This window comes from Trachinotus anak, unplaced genomic scaffold (genome assembly GCF_046630095.1).
Source record: "Trachinotus anak isolate AG129_WGS33_773 ecotype Australia unplaced genomic scaffold, CSIRO_AGI_Tana_v1 ptg000007l, whole genome shotgun sequence".
NCBI lineage: Eukaryota > Metazoa > Chordata > Actinopteri > Carangiformes > Carangidae > Trachinotus > Trachinotus anak.
In genome coordinates, this window is record NW_027273858.1 from 5,995,627 (window position 1) to 6,015,383 (window position 19,757).

The 19,757-nt window shown below is 39.8% G+C and overlaps 1 protein-coding gene across 2 annotated transcripts in view; it reads right to left on the bottom strand.

Moving 5' to 3' along the window:
* Positions 1 to 19,757, bottom strand: part of anapc1 (anaphase promoting complex subunit 1) — a 53,730-nt gene extending 33,973 nt beyond the window's left edge. For both annotated transcript variants that reach the window (XM_071480069.1, XM_071480067.1), the window contains exons 1-24: positions 19,586 to 19,757; positions 18,344 to 18,583; positions 17,916 to 18,080; positions 17,648 to 17,690; positions 17,433 to 17,530; positions 16,692 to 16,774; positions 16,422 to 16,495; positions 16,193 to 16,338; positions 15,959 to 16,116; positions 15,419 to 15,550; positions 14,809 to 15,027; positions 14,136 to 14,231; positions 13,861 to 13,951; positions 12,606 to 12,671; positions 12,315 to 12,452; positions 11,750 to 11,893; positions 9,957 to 10,017; positions 7,107 to 7,162; positions 6,591 to 6,722; positions 6,403 to 6,477; positions 5,499 to 5,621; positions 4,907 to 5,076; positions 3,435 to 3,526; positions 2,656 to 2,804 (exon numbers count right to left, since the gene is read on the bottom strand). In XM_071480069.1, the coding sequence (XP_071336170.1) occupies positions 2,656 to 2,804; positions 3,435 to 3,526; positions 4,907 to 5,076; positions 5,499 to 5,621; positions 6,403 to 6,477; positions 6,591 to 6,722; positions 7,107 to 7,162; positions 9,957 to 10,017; positions 11,750 to 11,893; positions 12,315 to 12,452; positions 12,606 to 12,671; positions 13,861 to 13,951; positions 14,136 to 14,231; positions 14,809 to 15,027; positions 15,419 to 15,550; positions 15,959 to 16,116; positions 16,193 to 16,338; positions 16,422 to 16,495; positions 16,692 to 16,774; positions 17,433 to 17,530; positions 17,648 to 17,690; positions 17,916 to 18,080; positions 18,344 to 18,559 (2,727 nt within the window). In that variant the 5' untranslated portion in view covers positions 18,560 to 18,583; positions 19,586 to 19,757. The remainder of the gene's footprint in view (positions 1 to 2,655; positions 2,805 to 3,434; positions 3,527 to 4,906; positions 5,077 to 5,498; positions 5,622 to 6,402; positions 6,478 to 6,590; positions 6,723 to 7,106; positions 7,163 to 9,956; positions 10,018 to 11,749; positions 11,894 to 12,314; positions 12,453 to 12,605; positions 12,672 to 13,860; positions 13,952 to 14,135; positions 14,232 to 14,808; positions 15,028 to 15,418; positions 15,551 to 15,958; positions 16,117 to 16,192; positions 16,339 to 16,421; positions 16,496 to 16,691; positions 16,775 to 17,432; positions 17,531 to 17,647; positions 17,691 to 17,915; positions 18,081 to 18,343; positions 18,584 to 19,585) is intronic.

Sequence of the window (19,757 nt, forward strand, 5' to 3'; positions counted from 1 at the left end):
CTAAGATATCTGACAGAGGAGGTGAATCAGAAGACGGACAGAATGGGGCTGAAAATACCGGCTGCAAAGAAAACAAGTCTAGGTCAAAACCTAGTACATGGCTGGAATGCTTATGGTCAAATCCTGATTTTATAACTGCGACATCATCTGACAAAATCACCAAACACCTAAATTAAAGACAGAGACTGTGCTGTGATTTCGGCTATATTTACTCAAAGAGAGAGAGAGAGTTAGAAGAGACAGACTATCTGGAGGCATTTAGAATTAAAGCGAGGTGAACCAGAGGGGTAGCCCATAAGCTATTTCTACCATAATAGCATTACTCTTCCTACTGCAGACCTTGGCAAACATTACATCCATCACAATATCAACCAGCATATTGTATGAGGGTCAAAACAAATAGTAACCAAAGCACGTACAAACAGTACATGTATACACACACTGTACATGCTCACACAAGTGTAAGTAAAAAGGCCGTATGAGGCTTTTTGTATCCCTATCAGTCTGTCCAGTACTCCACCATCAAGAAAAACAGTGTTGTTGATATGAGGCCTGTATTACCCAGAAAGCTGCAGTGTCTACAGGGTCAGACCTGCAGGTCAGTGCAACCTGCTCCACCTATAGGCAAAAAAAGCAGCCACAGTTTAAAACTGCAAATACAGAGATGCTGCCGTTGTCCATCTACGCAGACTAAGTTTTGTCTCTGGTACTGAACATTTTAACTGTCATTGTATTAATTTACATATCTGATGTTTCTGGCAGAGGAGGCTGAACAGTGAGCTCTGGAGCCAGTTACACGGAGTTTCACAAAGGTATTTTGCTCTCAGATTAATGTAATGCAACAGATAGTTTCAAAAAAATAAAGACCAACTTATTTTAAGCCTAAAAAGTCTAAAATGTTAGCCACTTTTCCCCTTGAGTTAAGTTAGGTTTCCATGGTAACAACCTGCTGAACAGTGGCAACAAATAACTAAAAATTTACTAAATTTAGGACAGTGAATACTAAATTTAACTGTTTAAGAACTAGAAGAGATTAGAAAAAAATGATGCACAAGCTTTTAGGAGCTTTTCACACTCTGATCTGTACCATCTTCCTATATGTACTGTATATCTACATTTCTGTAGATTTACATCTATCTGTTTCTCGTACGTGTCTCTCGGTCTGTCTGTGTCTGATAGTCATCATTAGCCCCAGTTTGCACCTCATCTCTATTAGCATACATTCATGTCACAGAGGAAAGTACCAGTTTTTCTAAAAGATAATTACCCAGCAATGTTTGAAAAACCCAGAAGACACTTCCTGCTCTTCTGAAAGTAGAATCCCCAAACTCTCTTCTTACCATCTCGTTAAAAAAATGTTACATCCACTAAATGATAACAGTCACAACTTGGGAAAGGTAAAAATCTTTGGCATGTCGTGGACAACATATTTTTTAAACATCACTGGTTAACTGACAATAAAATGACACTACACATTTACACAAACTGAGGCTAAGTCGTCATCACCTCCGTCATCGTCTAGAGAAACAATAGGAGCTGGAAATAAGACTTGTTTTCAAGTGTCCTTGCTTCATTGATCGGCAAAGGTTGAATCCATCAGCCCAACACACACACATGAACATCTCCATCCATACCATGACGTACTTGCTCTTTATGTTCAGAAAAAGAATCACAGACATGCTGTACAAACAGATTATCTGACCGTGTCTCAATCAAAGCTGAACTCTTTACCCTCACTATCTCACACACACGCACACACACACACGCACACAGTAGAAAGCCTAGGAGCAGGTGGAAAATTTACAAAGACCAACACTAACTCTTTAACGCTGGGTAGAAAACACAGAGGCAGACATAAGCATGACCCTCTAAATACTGCATCATTTCCGACAAATCAAATCTGCTCTTACAAAAATCATGTTGCACTACTCTGAATTTTTTATCACATAACAATATTAAAATACATTGATTGTTTGAAGTCCTGTTTAAGGATTTTTGCGTGATTTGGGTGAAGTGAAAAGTGATTCCCATTTTCTTGTTTATAATGACTTCAGACAGCTAATTTTCCATGAAATAGCTTGACAAAACCCTGATATATTCTGGTGTCCAGATGATCAAATGTGTGTTTAAGTTTGCTGATTTTGTCTCAAAAGCTTGGAAGAGAAAGCAAGTTGGACTATTGGATTTATTCAAATTTCTCCAGTCATATATCTGTTTTTGACAGTGATTTATGATATTTGATGTAGACAATGAAGGTCTGAAGATTTGATTGTGAAAGTTATTTCAGTTGCTTCTCTCCATCCCCCGTCTGGGGACCTCTTTTGCATCTCTTCCCACTTGCTTCGACTTGTGGTGTGCCTCTAGTGTTTACCACTAAATGAAGGCAAAATACCAACAACCAATGACAGACAATAACCCAGTTTCAGGAACTTCAGTATCATCATTTTCAGAATTTTCCCTTTAAAAGTCAAGATTATCTGTTCCAGTTTGTGTGTTTTCACATTTGAAGGATATGGTTGGTCAGTTTTAAGTGTTAGTTGCAGTGTTAATACAACAGTAAAATTTCATGACTATACACAACAGAAACAACAATGTCACAATTCTGACTTTACTTCATTTTGTATCTTATAAAACAAAGAGGAGCTTTGGTCGTACCAGAACCAGCAGCCTGGTCCTCTGACAGATGCCGGGCAGGTAGGGGAAAGGTGGGATCTCTTCTCCTCTCAGACAGCGACTGAGCCAGCTGAAGACACAGGGAGGCTCCGCCCTCAAGAAGGGGGGACGCTGCATCTGACCAATCAGAGCTGGAAACAGACAGGCGAGGATGAGGGGAAAAAAGATGAGAAGGTGAGAAACAGAGAAAGACAAAAAGAGAGGCGAGGAAAGACAGTTGGGGTGGAAGTGGAAACAAAGGAGGGTGATAGAAGGAAAAAGGAGGAAACATTATTGGGGTATTGACGACAGAATGAGGGAGGAAATGAGATGATAGAGGGAGAGAAAATTATATAAATAAATAATGTTGAAACAATCCAAGGTGCTGCTTCAGGTTAAAGGCCAGGGCTGGTGATACGTTATATTTTCCCTATTGTCAACAAGACCAAACCAAGCATAATCAGAGGTGGACAAAATGACAAACACCTTGCATTCCTACAGCCCTAAGAGTACCCATTCAGTGAAGCACAGTTTTTGTTGACAGGTGCGGATGAGATACACACTGGTTATAAGTGGAACGTCATCAGTACTGACTGAAAGGCACTTAACGAAATATTACGTGTTAAGTGCCTTTTCTGTCGCGTCCACTTGTAGTACATACAAAGGAACCCGAGAGCCGGCCTTTATCAGCAGCAGACCATCCAGCCCTGTCTGTGCCACCACAACATGCCTTGTCTGTTTCCTGACTTGATGTCTTTAATAGACTATTAAACAGGTCTTACCCTGGTCTATGAGGCAGCTCTCAGTGAAGCCACTAATTAATGAAGGGTAGTCTCTCCAGTACAGATCCACATATTCATCCAACTGGAGGTCTCTGCAAATAAAAACAAAACAACATATTCATATTCCTGTACAGCAATGACTCCATGTACATCACAGACTGGAGATATTTACAGTATAAGGATTTTTTTTTCATTTAACTGCTGAAACAAAGTTAAAGTCTGCCAGGTCTTTCCTCATCTCTGCCCATCTGGACATTAAATTGCTGCAGGACCTTGAGGGAAATCTAAAAATGGCTCTACATTCTCAAAGAGCCTCTATGGCATTTAAGTTGCTTTTGAGCAGGAATTAAACACATCCCCAGAGTAATTAACGGCTGTGAGTCATTACCATTCTGCTTAACACCAGATAATCAATAGTTTTTAATCCTGATACCAAGCCCCAACCCCCACACAGTTTTCAGCTGCCTGTGGTGTGTGTGTGTGTGTGTGTGTGTGTGTGTGTGTGTGTGTGTAATAGTTTATGTGCATAGTTATTCAACTGTGTAAAATTGATGTAAGAATTCACATGTATGCCTGTAAAACTAATCGTTAACCTAAATCCTGTATCCCTTCCCTTTTAGCTTTTATACGGTCTAATTACCTTGTGGTTTTTTTCATTTATTTTTATTCTTTTATTTACCGTACATATCTGCATTTTGTGGCATAACCTGGTGAAATTACTATATTTATATGAAAATTTTATACTGTCCATATATAAATCATATTATTTATTTTAAATCTGTTACATTAGAATTATTTTGGGAAAAAAACCTCATGCCTGAAGAGGATTAAAACCAAATTCTTCCCAAAATCTTTGAGATAAAAAGGTTTAAAAAATTGAATAAATCCCAAACAATATCTAATAAAACACTCAGGATCACCATATTGGCCTGCTAAAGCAAAACGAGTGTAAAAAAAATTGCACCACACTTCACAGCAGCCCACATACTAACCAACACAGGCCAATTAGTCTGTAGAGCGCTTCACTCACCCACTTCACTTATTCTGTTAATGTCACTGCCACCAATCACAACGATCACTTGACAGCCTGTTGAAGTTTATTTCTCAGTGCACACCACTAAAGAGCCTTGATTACAAACAAGCTTTCACTGAAAACAATGAACCATGTATTCACCTTTTCTTCTCATGGTTTAACTCTCAAGAGTTAAAGAGTTTCTTTGTTGCAATAAATGTCACAGGTCTCCTCTCTGTTTTGTAACCTTTATGTATTAAAGCAAAAATTCTTTATTTTTCTGCTATTTCACATTTATACAGTTCTACGTGAGCACTGCTTTACCCCCATTAGCAATTTGTAAATACACAGTACTACAGTGCTACACAGCTAGCCAGCCTGCACCAGCCATGTGCTATTTATTTTCCTCTAAGCAGCTAATAGAGACATAAAACACACACACACACACAGCAGTTGTTACCTGGCCAGCTGCTGCAGCAGACAGACCAGAGACGAGGCTCTTGCTCTCTGCAGCTCGTCCAGCTGCAGCTCCTGATAGAGCAGATGGAGGATGTAGAAAAGTGCAGGAATGTGGGGGAAGAGAGGAGCTGAACTGTCCAACTTCAGAGATGGACTGGAGGGAGAGGACACCTATGACAAAAGAAGAAGAGAAGAGGGGAAAGAGTTAAGGGTGCAAAGCGAACATGAGTGTGCAGAAGAGGGAACAGGAAATACTGTCCTAGTACAAAGTAGCAGTTCATTTGTACTAAACTGACAGTGTACATATATAACATAGTCAAGAGGACTGCAAGTAATACTATTTTTACAAGTTAATGTTGAGGTGAAAAAGTCTTTCAACTATTACTTAGACTAGCGATTACCGATCTGGAAAAAAGAGTAGGAGGAGGAGGAGGAGGAGAAGGGGTAGACAAAATAAATCAAGAAAGAAACAGCTGAATCTATGTAACATCAAATCATATCATATTCATCATGAGCTAAGCAAAATATGCAGAGCAAACAAATTAAATCAAACATCATGCACCACACAGCCCCACACAGAGTGAGTTACATACAGTGGACAGGCCCTCATTTTCTGTGGTGAGAGGATTGTTGGAGCCACTGGAGTCCACTGGACCACAGGCAGGCTGGAAATTCATCTGACGGTGGTAATGAGACCCCAACAAATAGTCCCAGTCCTACAAAGAGAGCCAATAAAAGCCAGCAAAAAGGCGGGTTAACTGTCTCACCAGTTACAGAACACACAGACATTACCATCAGCCTTATATGTGTTGTAGCATAAGTTCAGTGGTGAACCATGTGGAACACGCACAGCTCAGAGGTCACGGGCTGACAGGGTCTGCAGTATGTTTTTAACTGAGTCATGCAGACACACACACAGACCTACACACTTAGAGCACAGCCTAAGCCTCCAGCTGATTGACATTTGACAGTCATGATTTGCTCTGGTTGCTCACATAAACAGAGTTACCGCCTCGCAGTTTTACGCCTCTGCCAACCAGCCAAGTTGCAGGAAATATGGTCACAATCTCCACTTCCTGAGTTACAGCATTCAATTATGGCCAGAAGTGTTTTTGCAGAACATTATGATGTCACAGTGACGTTGACCTTTGACCATTTGGATATAAAATGTCATCACTTCATCATTTTATCCTATTAGACATGTGTGTTGAAATGCGTCATGATTGGTTTTTGAATTTGTGAGTTATGGCCAAAAATGAGTTTTGTGAGGTCACAGTAGCCTTGACCTTTAACCAGCAGGGAAAACCCACAACCACAAAATGTGATATTGGCATTAATATTTCTTCAAAACCTAGAAACTTTCTGACAAGCTGAAGCATCAAAAATTAAGGATTTCTGGGATATTTCCAAAAACATTTCAGAGATAAAGCATTTTCTATCACTCTTACATGTCTAGAAGCCACAAACATCACAACAGATCATACTTCAGTCACACACCTCATCAGAGCCTCCATCAGAGGGACGAGCCTTCTTGGCTGCAATCACTGGGGAGAGAGGCACTTCAAAATGCAGCTGGGGACAGAGAGGGGGAGGAGAGACAGCAAGGTCAACACATTTGAAGTAGTGATCAGTTAAAACATGGTTTTACAGGTTTAGAATAGAAAACACTTCTACAGCTGACTTACATTTCTTGTCCACGTCAGACGCTCAGTGTTGTAGCCCATCAGTGTCATGAAACAGGTGACAAACAGGTTCCACTCTGCATGGGCACTGGGGCCGCCGGGGGCGTTGTAGATGTTATACCACTTCACCAAAACCTGAATGATGACGTGAACAGTTTACACAGAATCTTTACTTGACTTCAAGTTAAAATACAAGATGAGATCACAAACATAAAATAAAACAATGAGAATGATATTGCAAAAACATAATGATGCAGGCTTGGTATAATGGTTTCTCTTAGCAGACAGAACATCTGGTTGCATGGTACTATTGGTTTTCTTAGTGAAGGGTCTCTCTGCACACCCTTATGTGTTCAATATGTGCAAGTCACTTAGAAAACCACTACACTGGCATAGTGTTATTGACCAATAGATAATGTCCATGCCAGCCACAGTTTGTCCACAGGTGTCTGAAGAAGTATCCATGCAGCCTGATCTCGATTTTTTTTTTTTCCAGAATTAACCATCGATTCCACAAACCTTCATTGCAGCTTCCTTGGGCAGAATGAAACGAATTGCCTGAAGGCACTTCCTCACTGAAATAAGTCAGAGGAGAACAAGGACAGAAATATATCATATCAGTAAAAGATAAAAAAACACTTATCAAAGTCTTAATGGTTTTGTTGAAGTCCCAAGTTACTTATTCATATTTGAAAATGACGATGATGGGATTATGAAGGACCAGAATTTTGCAAGAGAAGAGTATTCATTTCATTTTATTCATTTAATTTGTTCATCTTAAAATGCCTCTTCTCCTTAAGATCAGAAAACAAAAGAGGAAATTAAAAAAGAACCACCATTGTGGCAGTAATTAGTGTTCCTGTGTCTCCCAACAACTCTGACCAATCAGATTACTAATCAACATCACCAGGCTATCTTAATTGGACATCCAGAGTGGGAAAGGTCAGAGAAGGGGTGGATAAATGCCATTTCATTAGAGGGAGAAAGCCTTGTCTGTAGGATCGATTACTAAATAATGGGAAGCAACGTGTGGCAAAGACACAAAGGCAAGCACACACAAAGCAGACAGTCACAGTCTCTCACACACACACACACACACACACACACACACACATTAGTGATGACACTGAATTTCTTTTTTTTTGTTTTTTTTGTTTGGTTTTTTTTAAAGGTGAGCTTTCACAAAAGCTAGAGGTGATTAAGAAACACCAGTCATTCATTCAGTCAAAGTTCATGGTCAAGGCAGATGTTCAGATCTGAACAGATCTAGAGGCCCATTAGAGGGTAAATGACACAAAGTAAAATATGCACCAGGTGACCTCTATAATTGGCTAGAAAATAAGATATATTGTCAGTGTAATGCATATTAATTATCAACTTCTTTGTCATTAACTAGTTTTTTGCATTTAAGACCTAGAAGCTGCAGTAGTAAGTTATTTCCAAGCTTTCCATTTTACTAGTTGTGCAGTTTTATACCACCAAAAACTGCACAAGTAATTATGTGTTACATGACAAAGTGGTTAGCATGGAAAAACTAACTTCACACAATTATAGCTCTAGGTCAGAAAAAGCTTGAGTTTTACACTCTGATGCTTTTTGTTGAGTGTTCACTGAGAACATTTTGCTTATTTTGTGAATTACCTCTGTTTACTTATTATTGGCTGGACTGCAACAACAGGGCCGACCCTATTAATGGGTCTGTCGCTGACTGACTAGCTGGCTGATCAAGTTACACCACTTGTTAGCCGAATGCTGCTTGACTGAGTGATAAGGTTACACCACTGCTTGGCTGGCCAGTAGTTGGAGTTTCGCCATTCCCTCTTTAGCAACTAAAAGCAACAGAAATCACCTCGGGACAAATCTGGCAACTTTTTGGATAAACCTTGTCTACTTTCTATAGAACAGAGTTGCCCATATTTCCCCCACAAATATGAGTTTGTCAAAACACACAGCACAGCTGTTGTCTCTAACTTATGTGACTAGTGATTTTGTCAAACGAGTTAAAACCAGGCTATTTGCAGCAGAGCAGCAGCTTGGAAATGGCTTGGACGTGACGGCTGATTAACATGAGGTCTCAATGGGCCATGTTTCCATCATTGTTTCAGACTTGTTCTGTCTGACAACAGAAACAGAAAAACATGAATGAGGATGGCTTTACTGGGAATTCGGCTGTATTAAAATACTGTATATATAAACACAGAGAGTAGGAGAGAAGCAAAGGTTTATATTATCTTATCTTCATGTATGTACATGTATGAAGTTACAGAGTAGTAATAGCAGACATGGATCTTTGAGCTCTACTTTCAGACCTAGAAACCAGCATATTACCTTATCACCCTGGCACAGTAAGCTGCCTGTTTAAAGAAAAGGTGTGAATTTTATTGAACGAAGGAACAGAGAGGTTGGGGGTTAATTTGCTAATTGCCCGAGGTTCCCACGCATTACACATATGATAATATTTCCCACATGAATATGTCTTTCCATTTCCGTCTTATTCTCCCAGTGGTTAATTATTTACATGTGTTAAATTAAAACCTGGAAAACATAAAGCTCCAAAGGGAGACAACACAGATCTGAGTTCATATAAAGTCATATTTATTTTTAGTCACTAACAAAAGATAACTAAGAAAAAAAAGAATTAAAAGTTTAAAAAGATGTGGAGACGTGTATCTGATTTGTCTCTCTTCTCTCTAAGAGCAATAAATTGAAACTTCACTGATGTAGTGGGTTAATCATTATCAGTGGGATGCTGTGTGTGTGTGTTTGTCTGCCTTGTAATGGCATCCTCAATACATCAAGATTATACGTCACTGTGTAACAACATAGGGCAGCTCTCAAACCTAATTTCCAGGACTTAACTGCTCTGACTCAGCCATCTGTGTGTGTGTGTGTGTGTGTGTGTGTGTGTGTGTGTGTGTGTGTGTGTGTGGTCTCATTTAAAAAGTACACATTTTAACAACGGAAAGCATTACTGACCAACAGCAGTGACGCAATGTCACAATATGGATGGTCTTCAAATTATTTTTGTACGCTGTATATTTCTGGATCTATCTTACAGGTGTCTACATGTGTCTGTGTGTTTGTGTACTTGTATGGCTGTAGTTTGTGAGGACCAGTTTGAGTTTTGAGTTGTGAGGACATTTTGGCTGCTCCTCACTATCTAAAGCAAACTTTAGATGGTAATTCAGGTGTTATTTAAATGTCAGTCATCTTGGTAACACAAAAGCCATGTGTGAGAATGAAATAATAAGAATTATTTTCTTTTCTTGATTTTAGGGTTATGGTTAAAATTAGTTAAGTCCATTAGGAAGTAGAAACGTGTGTGTGTGTGTGTGTGTGTGTGTGTGTGTGTGTGTTCATGTGTCTCACCCAGCTCTGAGGTAGCGATCTCCGGGACAGAGATCCTCAGCATTGTGCCGCTGTTTAGTTCCTAGACGGAGAAATAGATGGTGCATAAATCAAATTTATATAATTCACTTCAATTCAGTTTCATATCAGTAAAATACAACTGGATAAACAACAAGCAGAACTGAGTGTTGTGGCAGCTCTTTAATAATAAAATACCGACAGTAAATCCCTTACTTATCTGTAAACCTGCTCCTACAGAGGAAAACAGAATCAGCCGACAGGTGCAGACATTTTGATTTGTCATTGGATGAAAAGCACGTGTGTTACTAATAACATAAACTGTGGCCCTGTTCCATTCACATGTTCTGGTAAGTCATGACAGTGTAACAGCATGCACAATAACCAAGACCCTGACACTGTAACGGCTAAATGGAAACCCACCATCATTCATTTTATTATTTACACTCATAATGCCTGCTGTAAAAAGGCCTACTGTTCACCACAAGACGATGACATACACAATCAAAAATCCAGCTTAATGGAAAGATAAATTTTTGCATGCAATGATTCATTTTTTCCCAAATACACCAGACAGCAGAATATAAAGTGTAAAGGCTGAAAACACTTCATTTTAAACTCTCACGCGTCACCCCTTCAGTAACATCACAGCGGGCCTTCACTGACTGGCATGAAAGTTTCAACCCACATAGACACAGTCTTGCCTACGCTGACTCCATGGCACAGTAAGCTTCAACCTCGTGTTTCCTGAATATGTTTATTTGTGGCTTACGCAAAAGACTTTTATGCTTTTCTGTACATAGTGTCCAGGTTTTAAGAATAAATAAAGAATAAAGAATGAATCTAAGATGGAAATCCCAGAGATCTTCTCTATTTTTGACACTGACAAAAAGTAATTAAATAGCGTATCTGAAAATAGGCAGTTAATATACTTGACATGAAATCTGCATTAAATGGAGTATTATACTATGGACCTGACACAAAAACGTCACTATCTAAAACCTGAATTATCATAATTTACAAATAACTGCAGTAAAAATACAATCACATCGGAATTTCCAAGACTTTCCCTTTCTCACGTCTGCAAACATTTACAGGATTTCCAACATCACACCTCACAATAAATGTCATGATCTAGAAAAAAGACTGAATAATATTTTTATCTGTGAATGCTCAGATATATGATTGATTTATAGAGGAAGAATCACAGCACTGAACTGATTAGAGAGAAACACTGATGAGAAAATAAACCCTCGACCTGACAACACACAGAGAGTAGCCTGTGCTCTGACAAGTCTAACAAGCAGCATTAGCAAACAATTAGTGTCCAGACTGACACATCAAGAAGTAAAAGGAACAATCAACAACAGTGTGGTTTCTGGAGAGAGAGAGCGAGAGACAGTGACATTCTGTTAGTGAGTCCCAGGGCAGAAGAGACTGCCAAGTCTGACAGGACTAACCCACAAGGCAGAAACACACAAATACAAATACTCATAGATTTGATTTTCATTCACAAATAATAATGGACCAGAATCACACGCACACACATCACAGAACACAAGCACCTGAAAACTTCCAAACTTTTCAAAGAGCAATTTAAACCTCTGCAGATATAAAAGACAACACGATCTATGTTCTGACCCAAAGTTATGGTTATTCTGGTGAACAGCTTTGGGCAAAATATGTCGACATTTCCAGACAACACGTCTTCATGCTGATGATGATGATGTCTCAAAATCTATTTTCAGTACAAAGCATTTGTGTTCTTGCAAACAGAAACACATAAACCAACCTACCAGTGTGACCCTGTTGCAGACGGGGTCCCGCAAGGCATGAATGTAGGGCATGGCTTGTTGGAAGGTGTAATCTTCCAAAAATGAAGCTTCGTGGTGTTTAATGTTTGGCCCCCTCAGCTCTAACACTGGTGAAGGCAGCACGGCCTGACGGAGAGAAGAAGAGAAGGAGAAATTAAGCAAAAGTAAAGAGAAAACAGGAAATAAAGTGTGTGTCCAACATGAGGTGATAGACTGTAAATTCTAAAAAAAGATAATTAAAAGACATGAGTGTAACAAAGGTATAATGTGTCTGGGAGATTATTTCCTGATTATTTCAAGCAGAAAAATTGAATAATTATAAAACAGGAAACCAAATTGTGCCTCCTTGTTTACTGTGACAGATTATCTTGCTCTATGGAAATTGTTTCTCAGACTACAGCAAGGAAGGAAACTGATATTTACAACTATAAAAACTATGTGCAGAAAACACAATGAATAGATAAGCTAAAAATGCATTATTACAAAATACAAATTATTAAATCGACCTGTGTGTAAGAAACAATAAGTTTACAACACATGGCGGTACCTCATCCAGTCTTTGGAGGTGCCTACTGCCAGCGTTAGTTGGCGTGCTAACGTTCTCCACCGGCGTGCTGAGGTAAGGGAAGTGGTTGGTCATGCTGAAGGTGGGCGACAGGAGTCCGGGGACAAACACCTTACTGACCTAGAGGGCAGGCAAAAAAAGAGATCTCATGACTTCACTACCCAGTAATAACACTTTAACAACCAGAAACATCCATTAATTGTCATCACTTGTTGACTGTTGACTGTTCAAAAATCAAAAATTAAAAATCAAAAGGTTTGAGTGCGTCCTTACCCTGGTGATTCCTGTGTAGAGAACCAGACTGCCACAGGCCTCCAGAACCAGCATGGCATCTATATTCTGAGAAGCAAAATCTTATGGTCAGAAACATGTTAACGGCTACAAATAACAATTCTTTTCATTACTGACTATAGGCTGCTTACTGCCTATTATTTTCTCAATAAATTGATGAATCATTTGGCCTATAAAATGTCAGAAAATTGTGAGAAATGACCCCCAGTCTTGTCTGACCACCAGTCCAAAACACAAATAGTTTTCAGCAAGGTTCATTCACATTTTGGCAAATGGATTTCCAAGACTTTAAAACCAATTTTCATCACATAACATTCTGTGATCTCTGGGGATACAAGAAAAGTACATATAATAAATCAACCTACATTATTTACATCTGATTAGACTCAAGGTGCTTTAGTCACAGGTGTGATTAATTGTCAAGGTTGAAACTTCACAGGGTAAATTTTCCCAAGACCGCTGTTGACGCACACGTCAATAAGTCCTTGTACTCATGTCTTTTTCTTTCCAGTTCATGACCAATACTGTGTGTGTAGGATAATACTATTTTCAAAATTATTATTATCAACTCAAACAAAAACCTTAGAAAAATCATTTCCATATAAACAAAAACTGGAGATCCAAAACTGAAACCAGGTACACAATTTTAAACCATATCTTCCACAGTAATTTTCACAGATAACTACTTCATTGATATATCTAATGATGATGTTCAATGAAGTCCTCTGAGGCAGAGACTTAACTCAGCTAAATATACACAGACCGGTTTCTGTAGGTAATGGAAACAACTAAAGACCTAATTATATCTCACTGAGGCCATAAACATCCGCTTGCATTAAAGAGGATACAGTACGGCCTCCTACACAATGTTCATAACTTCACACTTCCCACATAACAATTTGACATGAAATAAATATGCTGATGCTACAGCCCAGGCCAGCAAAGACAGCCATAAAGATCACAAATACACAGACAGAATGAAAGCAGAGGAGTCAGAAATACCACACCAGCAGTTGTTTGCAGGGATTTGAGTTCATCATTAAACTCAAATCAGTGCATTCACGCTTCAATTTGTGGATCTTTCTGATTCAGACCCAACTTTTCCCAACAACACAACCTCACTGAAAAATCACTGTTTATTCTTCATACAGACAGAACAATGAAAAGACATGAAACTTATAGTCACTAACCCTCACCTACTCTGTAGATGTTATAAAGCCTAAACAGTTCAATGTACCTGCAGAGGTTCTGCATCTTTGGCACTGATGGACGTGACAGCAGCGAAGATGAGCTGCGACGTATCGTTGCTCTCAATAAACTTCACACATCTGTGGAAACAATGAAAAAGAGGTTAAATTGTAAATTGGGACATCACCACAAAATCCAGTGGTTACTAGTGGTTTGTCCAGTGTTGTATAACTTAAGACTTTTCCAGATTTCATTTTACGATTCCATAATATATAGTATGTGCATGTTGTACATTTCAAACACGCATTGTGTATGTTTGTTGACCTGAGCTGTTGATGAGACTCCACCAGGAAGCAGAGGTAGCGGTTCTCACAGACATCAGAGGTCAGGAATACTTTAGATGCCTGGCTGCTCATCTCCCTGCAAATGCAAACAAGTGAAGCTTCATAAGAAACAACAGCAGCTGCTAAACAGGGACAGCAACAAAAACAAAGGCTTTATAAATGATCTTTTGAGCTACAAAGCCTCAAAGTCAGGATGCTTCCCTCTTTTTGATGCTGTTATCGACATGTCAACATAGATCACAGCAACTTTTTTGCGATTAAATAATTCTAAATAACATAACCAATTTGGGTCAGTCAGGCAAGGTGAGATGCTGCACTTCTCTCGACACATTCTCATGGTGTGATAGAAATCAGGAGTATCTAATTACAAATGATCTAAGATTAAAATTAAATCAAAAATACGAAATTTTTGAGACAATTATCTGACAGCACAATAGCGGAATACATTGCTGGATTTCTAAAAACTAAGTAGCCTTACATTACTGAACTCGCCAGAATAAAGGCCATCAATTAGTAGACACAAAGTAAGAAATAACATTAAATAAAAGTATTGATAATTCATTCTCAATAATTGCCTGTGACCAGTATAAATGAATTGTGGGCCAATACAGACTCTGCATCTGTTTTCAGTAGGGTCCAGTCCTGGAAATTACCTGTGACATCCAGCAGTGACCGTCTCACTCCACAGCTGCTCCATGCAGAGGTCAGGTATGATGGGCTCCATCTCCGGCACCAGCATCGTCTCATTGACCGTGCTGTTTGGGGAGGGTAACAAGCCATGGTGCCCCCTGGGGGACGAGCTGTGGAAAGACGTGTTGAAACGAGCAGCACCGGAAAAGGATGGAGCCGCCAAGCCTGGAGAGTGGGCTCGGCTGGGATAGAAGGGAAAATAGTGCACAGTTGAGTTTTTGACCACTAGTGGTGTTGTGAAGCAATGTTTCAATGAGCAGATATTGCACAAGGATCCACATGCAAGTACATTTCTGCCAACTGAGGGAGGAGATGAGGCTAATGTGTGTAATTGGCAAAAGACTGAAGAGTAGATTTACAAAACACTCTCACACAATCGCTGTGAATCCTGTTAGGATTTCAAACACAGAACTAGCTAATCCTGTGTCTGTGCTGACTGTATTTGTTTTTTGTTTTTGTTTTTGACACATTTTTGATCTTACCAGTTGTGCTCGTAAGGACTTACTTAGCTCACATTTTGCATATACTCTTTTAATTGTTTCTTTAAAAAAACAACTTTGAAGTCAAACTCACCTGAGGGCAGCCATGTTGGATATACTCGGGGAATGAGCACGGGAGTGTAATCCTGGTGAGGGTGTCATGATCCTGCTCTGGTGGCTGTGCAGAGCGCTGTAGTGGAGAGGAGAGCCTGTGCCAACAGGACAGCTAGAAAACCAAGGACAGGGTCAGACAACAGCCAGGAACCAGAGAAGGCCAACTACAGTCATGTGACCATTAAAAATATTTGTCATTATGCAAAATAAAAAGCATTTTTTAGCGTTTTTCTTGATTTCATTTCTATCAATCTGACAAGTTTACTGTTTGTTTTGTAATTGTATAACTGTCAGTTCTAGACAGAGAGAGGGAGAGAGACATTGAGAGAGACAGAATGAGAGCTGTGTCTGCATTGGCTGTGTTATCCTTAATTGTGTTTGTTTAGTCTTCATTTACACATTTTCATTGAACTTTATCTAAATGGTTGCTGATTAATATTCTTAATTAATATTAGTGTATTGACTAATCGATAAATCCTTGCAGTTACATGTGCATACACTTTCACTTCACTTTCACTACCTTGATCCAGTTCCGGACCCAAGCCCAGCTGGCCCACTCCCACCTGGGGAGTCCAGGCGTGAGATGTTACGGAGGTGAGAGGTCAGGAAGCCTGAAGCCATCAGACTCAACGGTGTGCCGACTGGCTCTGCCGGACACCGCAAGACTGTAGAACGCTCCTGATGGAGGTAATTGATTAGTGACAGGTATATTCTGTGTGTATTTGTGTTTGTGCGTGTGTGTGTAATCACTCACATCATGTGTGACCTTGCGCAGGGCCCAGACAGAGTGTATGCCCTGAACAGTGTCATAGGAGACAACAACAGAGGGCTGACAGCAGCTGAACACTATCTTCATGGTGGAGTCAGACACATACTGCACACGGGAGCCGTCAAACAGTCCTGAAACACACACACGCACAAATATGTCAATAACTCATTCAGGGAGAGAGAGAGACAGACAGTATGTGTGATTGTGATCATACCTGCAGGCTTACACACTACTGGTGCGATCTCGTCGAGAGGATGCAGCATACTGAACACTGTGGGCAGAGGTTCCCTGTAGGAAAAAAAGAGCTCAGAGCCTCAGAAACCAGCCAAATGACAATGTTGTGTGCGTACATGAGTGTGTGACTAAGAGCCTGTCTTTAATGTAGACACATTTGTTCAGGTTTTGAGCTTAGATCTGTGTGACTGCATCTTTGCCCTGAGCTTGTGCATGTGTGTGCGTGTCAGCGTGCAGTGTAAGTGTGTACCCAGGGGGGCTGAGTTGTGCGTCAGTCACTGTGTTTTTTCGTTCCAACAGAAGACCAAACTTGGTCGCCCAGACATCTGAGACCTGAAGGAGACGACAGGTTGAACAAGAGAGAAATATTCATCATATTAGTGCATAATTATAACGACAATTTTTTATTCATTGATAAATGCAGAAACAGATATCATTCTGTGGACCTTGTGTTACACGTAAAACCAGAAGTGCACTTTCACATACACACACAATTAAAACACAGACATCTGACATGGATGAGGTTCATTACTATTGATAGTGATCCAAATTTTCCATTACTACTGGTTAGCCAGACAATAGCTTAGCCCAGGGGAATATCACTAACACTTGCTCTCTCTCTCTCTCTCTCTCTCACTCACACACACACACACACACACACACACACAAGCATCCAGTATATGTGTGTAGAAAAGACACAGGTAGGGACTTGGAATATAACAGTCAGCAAGCATGCCTGCTTAAAGACTGACACTGATTTTGCAACTACAAAATTTGCATGTGGGAAATATGATATGATTTTGAAATGCTGCTTTTCTAAAATGGATAAACAAGCTTTTAGCAATTCAGTCCTTCATAAGCAGCAAATGTACTCATAGGTAAAAATATGAAAACTTTAGACAGAACTGGAACAGACACTCTGAATTTCTCTGAGTCTCCTGAGACTCCTCTTATCCTGTGGAGAAAAAGGTTTTTCACCAGCATCCTTCACCTGAAAGGGTAGTGGTGAGATGAAATCCTTCCCGGTCACAGTGTGAACATTGACACAGCTACTCTGGACGATGCACACTGTCTGCTCCACTTCTTCCTCTGCAAAACAACATTAAAGAAAGTGTATTTTCTTTATGAAACTCAACAGAGCTACAAAATAAATAACAAGATGACTCGAATCACTAAGTGCTTCTCAAATTTTTAATGATACTTTACCATCTTTCTTGTTCTGAGGAACAGCAAAGTTACACCATAAGGCCTGCAGACAAGAAAAGACTGCTTAAAATGTTTTGCCCCCCCCCCAAAAAAACAATATAATAACCACATACTATGACAAAAGAAAATAATTCTTATTAATTCATTCTCATACATGGCTTTTGTGTTACCTAGGACAACTGAAATTTAAATAACATAGTTAAGGTTAAGCCAAGACACTAGAATGGCATTGCAGTTAGCTTGAGTCTGAAAACAGGTTTTAACCAACCTGCTGCACTGGGCTGTCGACGGTGAACGCCTTGTATACGTTGGAGCCTTGGGTCCGACTGCCCTGGCTCCAAACGACCACATTTCCTGCTGTGTAGAGCTCCTCTTCAAACTCAACATCCTCCTCCTTGACTCCCATGCAGCCCTTCCTAAGCTGCCAGCATTCCTGCAAATCAAAACGCACCCATTAGGTCAACACAACAATGAGTGCATTAAAAATACACACTGTACTAAGTATGTCTTTCCTGAGTATGAAGTAATGCAGCATTACTTTGTAGATTTGATACTACTATGTTACTTTTAGAAACAAAAACAAAGATCTTCAGTGCCAGCGAGAAACATTGCTTTAGTGTTTTTCAAACAGAGGTGCTTGATTAGCTGGAATATTAGTACCTTTATGTAAAAGTATGTAACGCCATGGAATCTCACCCTCTCTCTCTCCTGCAGACTGACTTCCTGCAGGGACCCCACCAGGCCAGCGGCACCGTCTGACGACCAGAGCTCGGAGGCGGGCTGGAGCTCTCTGAGCTGCAGGTTAAAGGCATTTGGATGGTTCCTGCAGTGCTCGCGGCCAAATGGGACAAACGACTGCAATTCCCCTGCGGCAATCATCGTGGCTGTCTCTTCATACACGACTTCCGACATGAGTTACAGATATCAGCATTATTTCTGGGAAGAACATGAGATAAATTATTACAAATTTATTTTCCATTCACTGGCCATCCATAAATAAAGTTATTAACCCCGAGACAGCGGTACTTGAGACAGCAGAAAGGCAGAGAGGACAGCAAAACAGAAACTTTTGAAAGAAGTTCAAATTAAATGTCAAAGAGGATAATACATTCATAGCTGCCATAATAAAAAAAGTTGTGTACTCATAAAATTGAAGTTGTGTAACTGTTAAAACAGCAGATGTCAAATTATGCTACTGGGTTGTCAAGGGGTGATCCACTTCAAAACAAACAAATATAGAACTGCAGCAATTAGTCAATCCTCAATTAAATAATCTGTAACTAGTCTGATGATCCCTGCGACCCTGTATGGATAAGAGGTATAGATAATGGATGGATGGATAGTCTGATGATTGATTAATAGTTCTGAGTAAAAAGCTTCTCCAACTGGATTATTGGCTGTTGGTCTTAGGTTTATAGCATAAATATTTCAGTAGTGATGACCAGAAAATGAGTGGCAGATTAACTGGTAATGAGAATAGCTGTTATTCGCAGCCCTAAACACACGCATTTAACGTTAAACTACACATTTTATTCATGTTGATTATAATAAGCAGATTAGGCATGTTGTCTGAATAATTTTTCTAATTCCACACTAGGTTAGCCAGGGTAAAACAGTCCCAAACCAGGCTTTATATCACAACAACTTGCAGTATTTGTATTATTTCTGCTTTTACATGCTAATGTTGACTCTGCTAGCAGCTACATGTTGGCAGATCCTCAACTTAGAAATCACGCTAAAACAAAACTCAGTATTTGGCAGTAAATGTGAGTTTACAGAGTTACAAGCATGTTGACAGTTGTTATGTGTTCGGTAGGTTGACATACGCATGCTAATGCTAAACATCCATAGAGTACCGTTGATTTCACCGACTCGATTAGCACGCAAGCTAATGTTAGCATCAGCTAGCTTTGAATTTGAGACACTTTGGCCGCTAACCTGATAATAAGGAATAGTCTGGCTCTTGTCGCGGAGTCCTCGTCTTTCCTTTGTAGGAGCCTCCACCGCCGGCAACATAAAAACAACTCGTATCAAGAGCCAAACTGCTAATTTGGCTACAGCAGGTTTTCAAAAGAGCGCGGACATCTTTGCTGTCCCGACATCCTCTTCC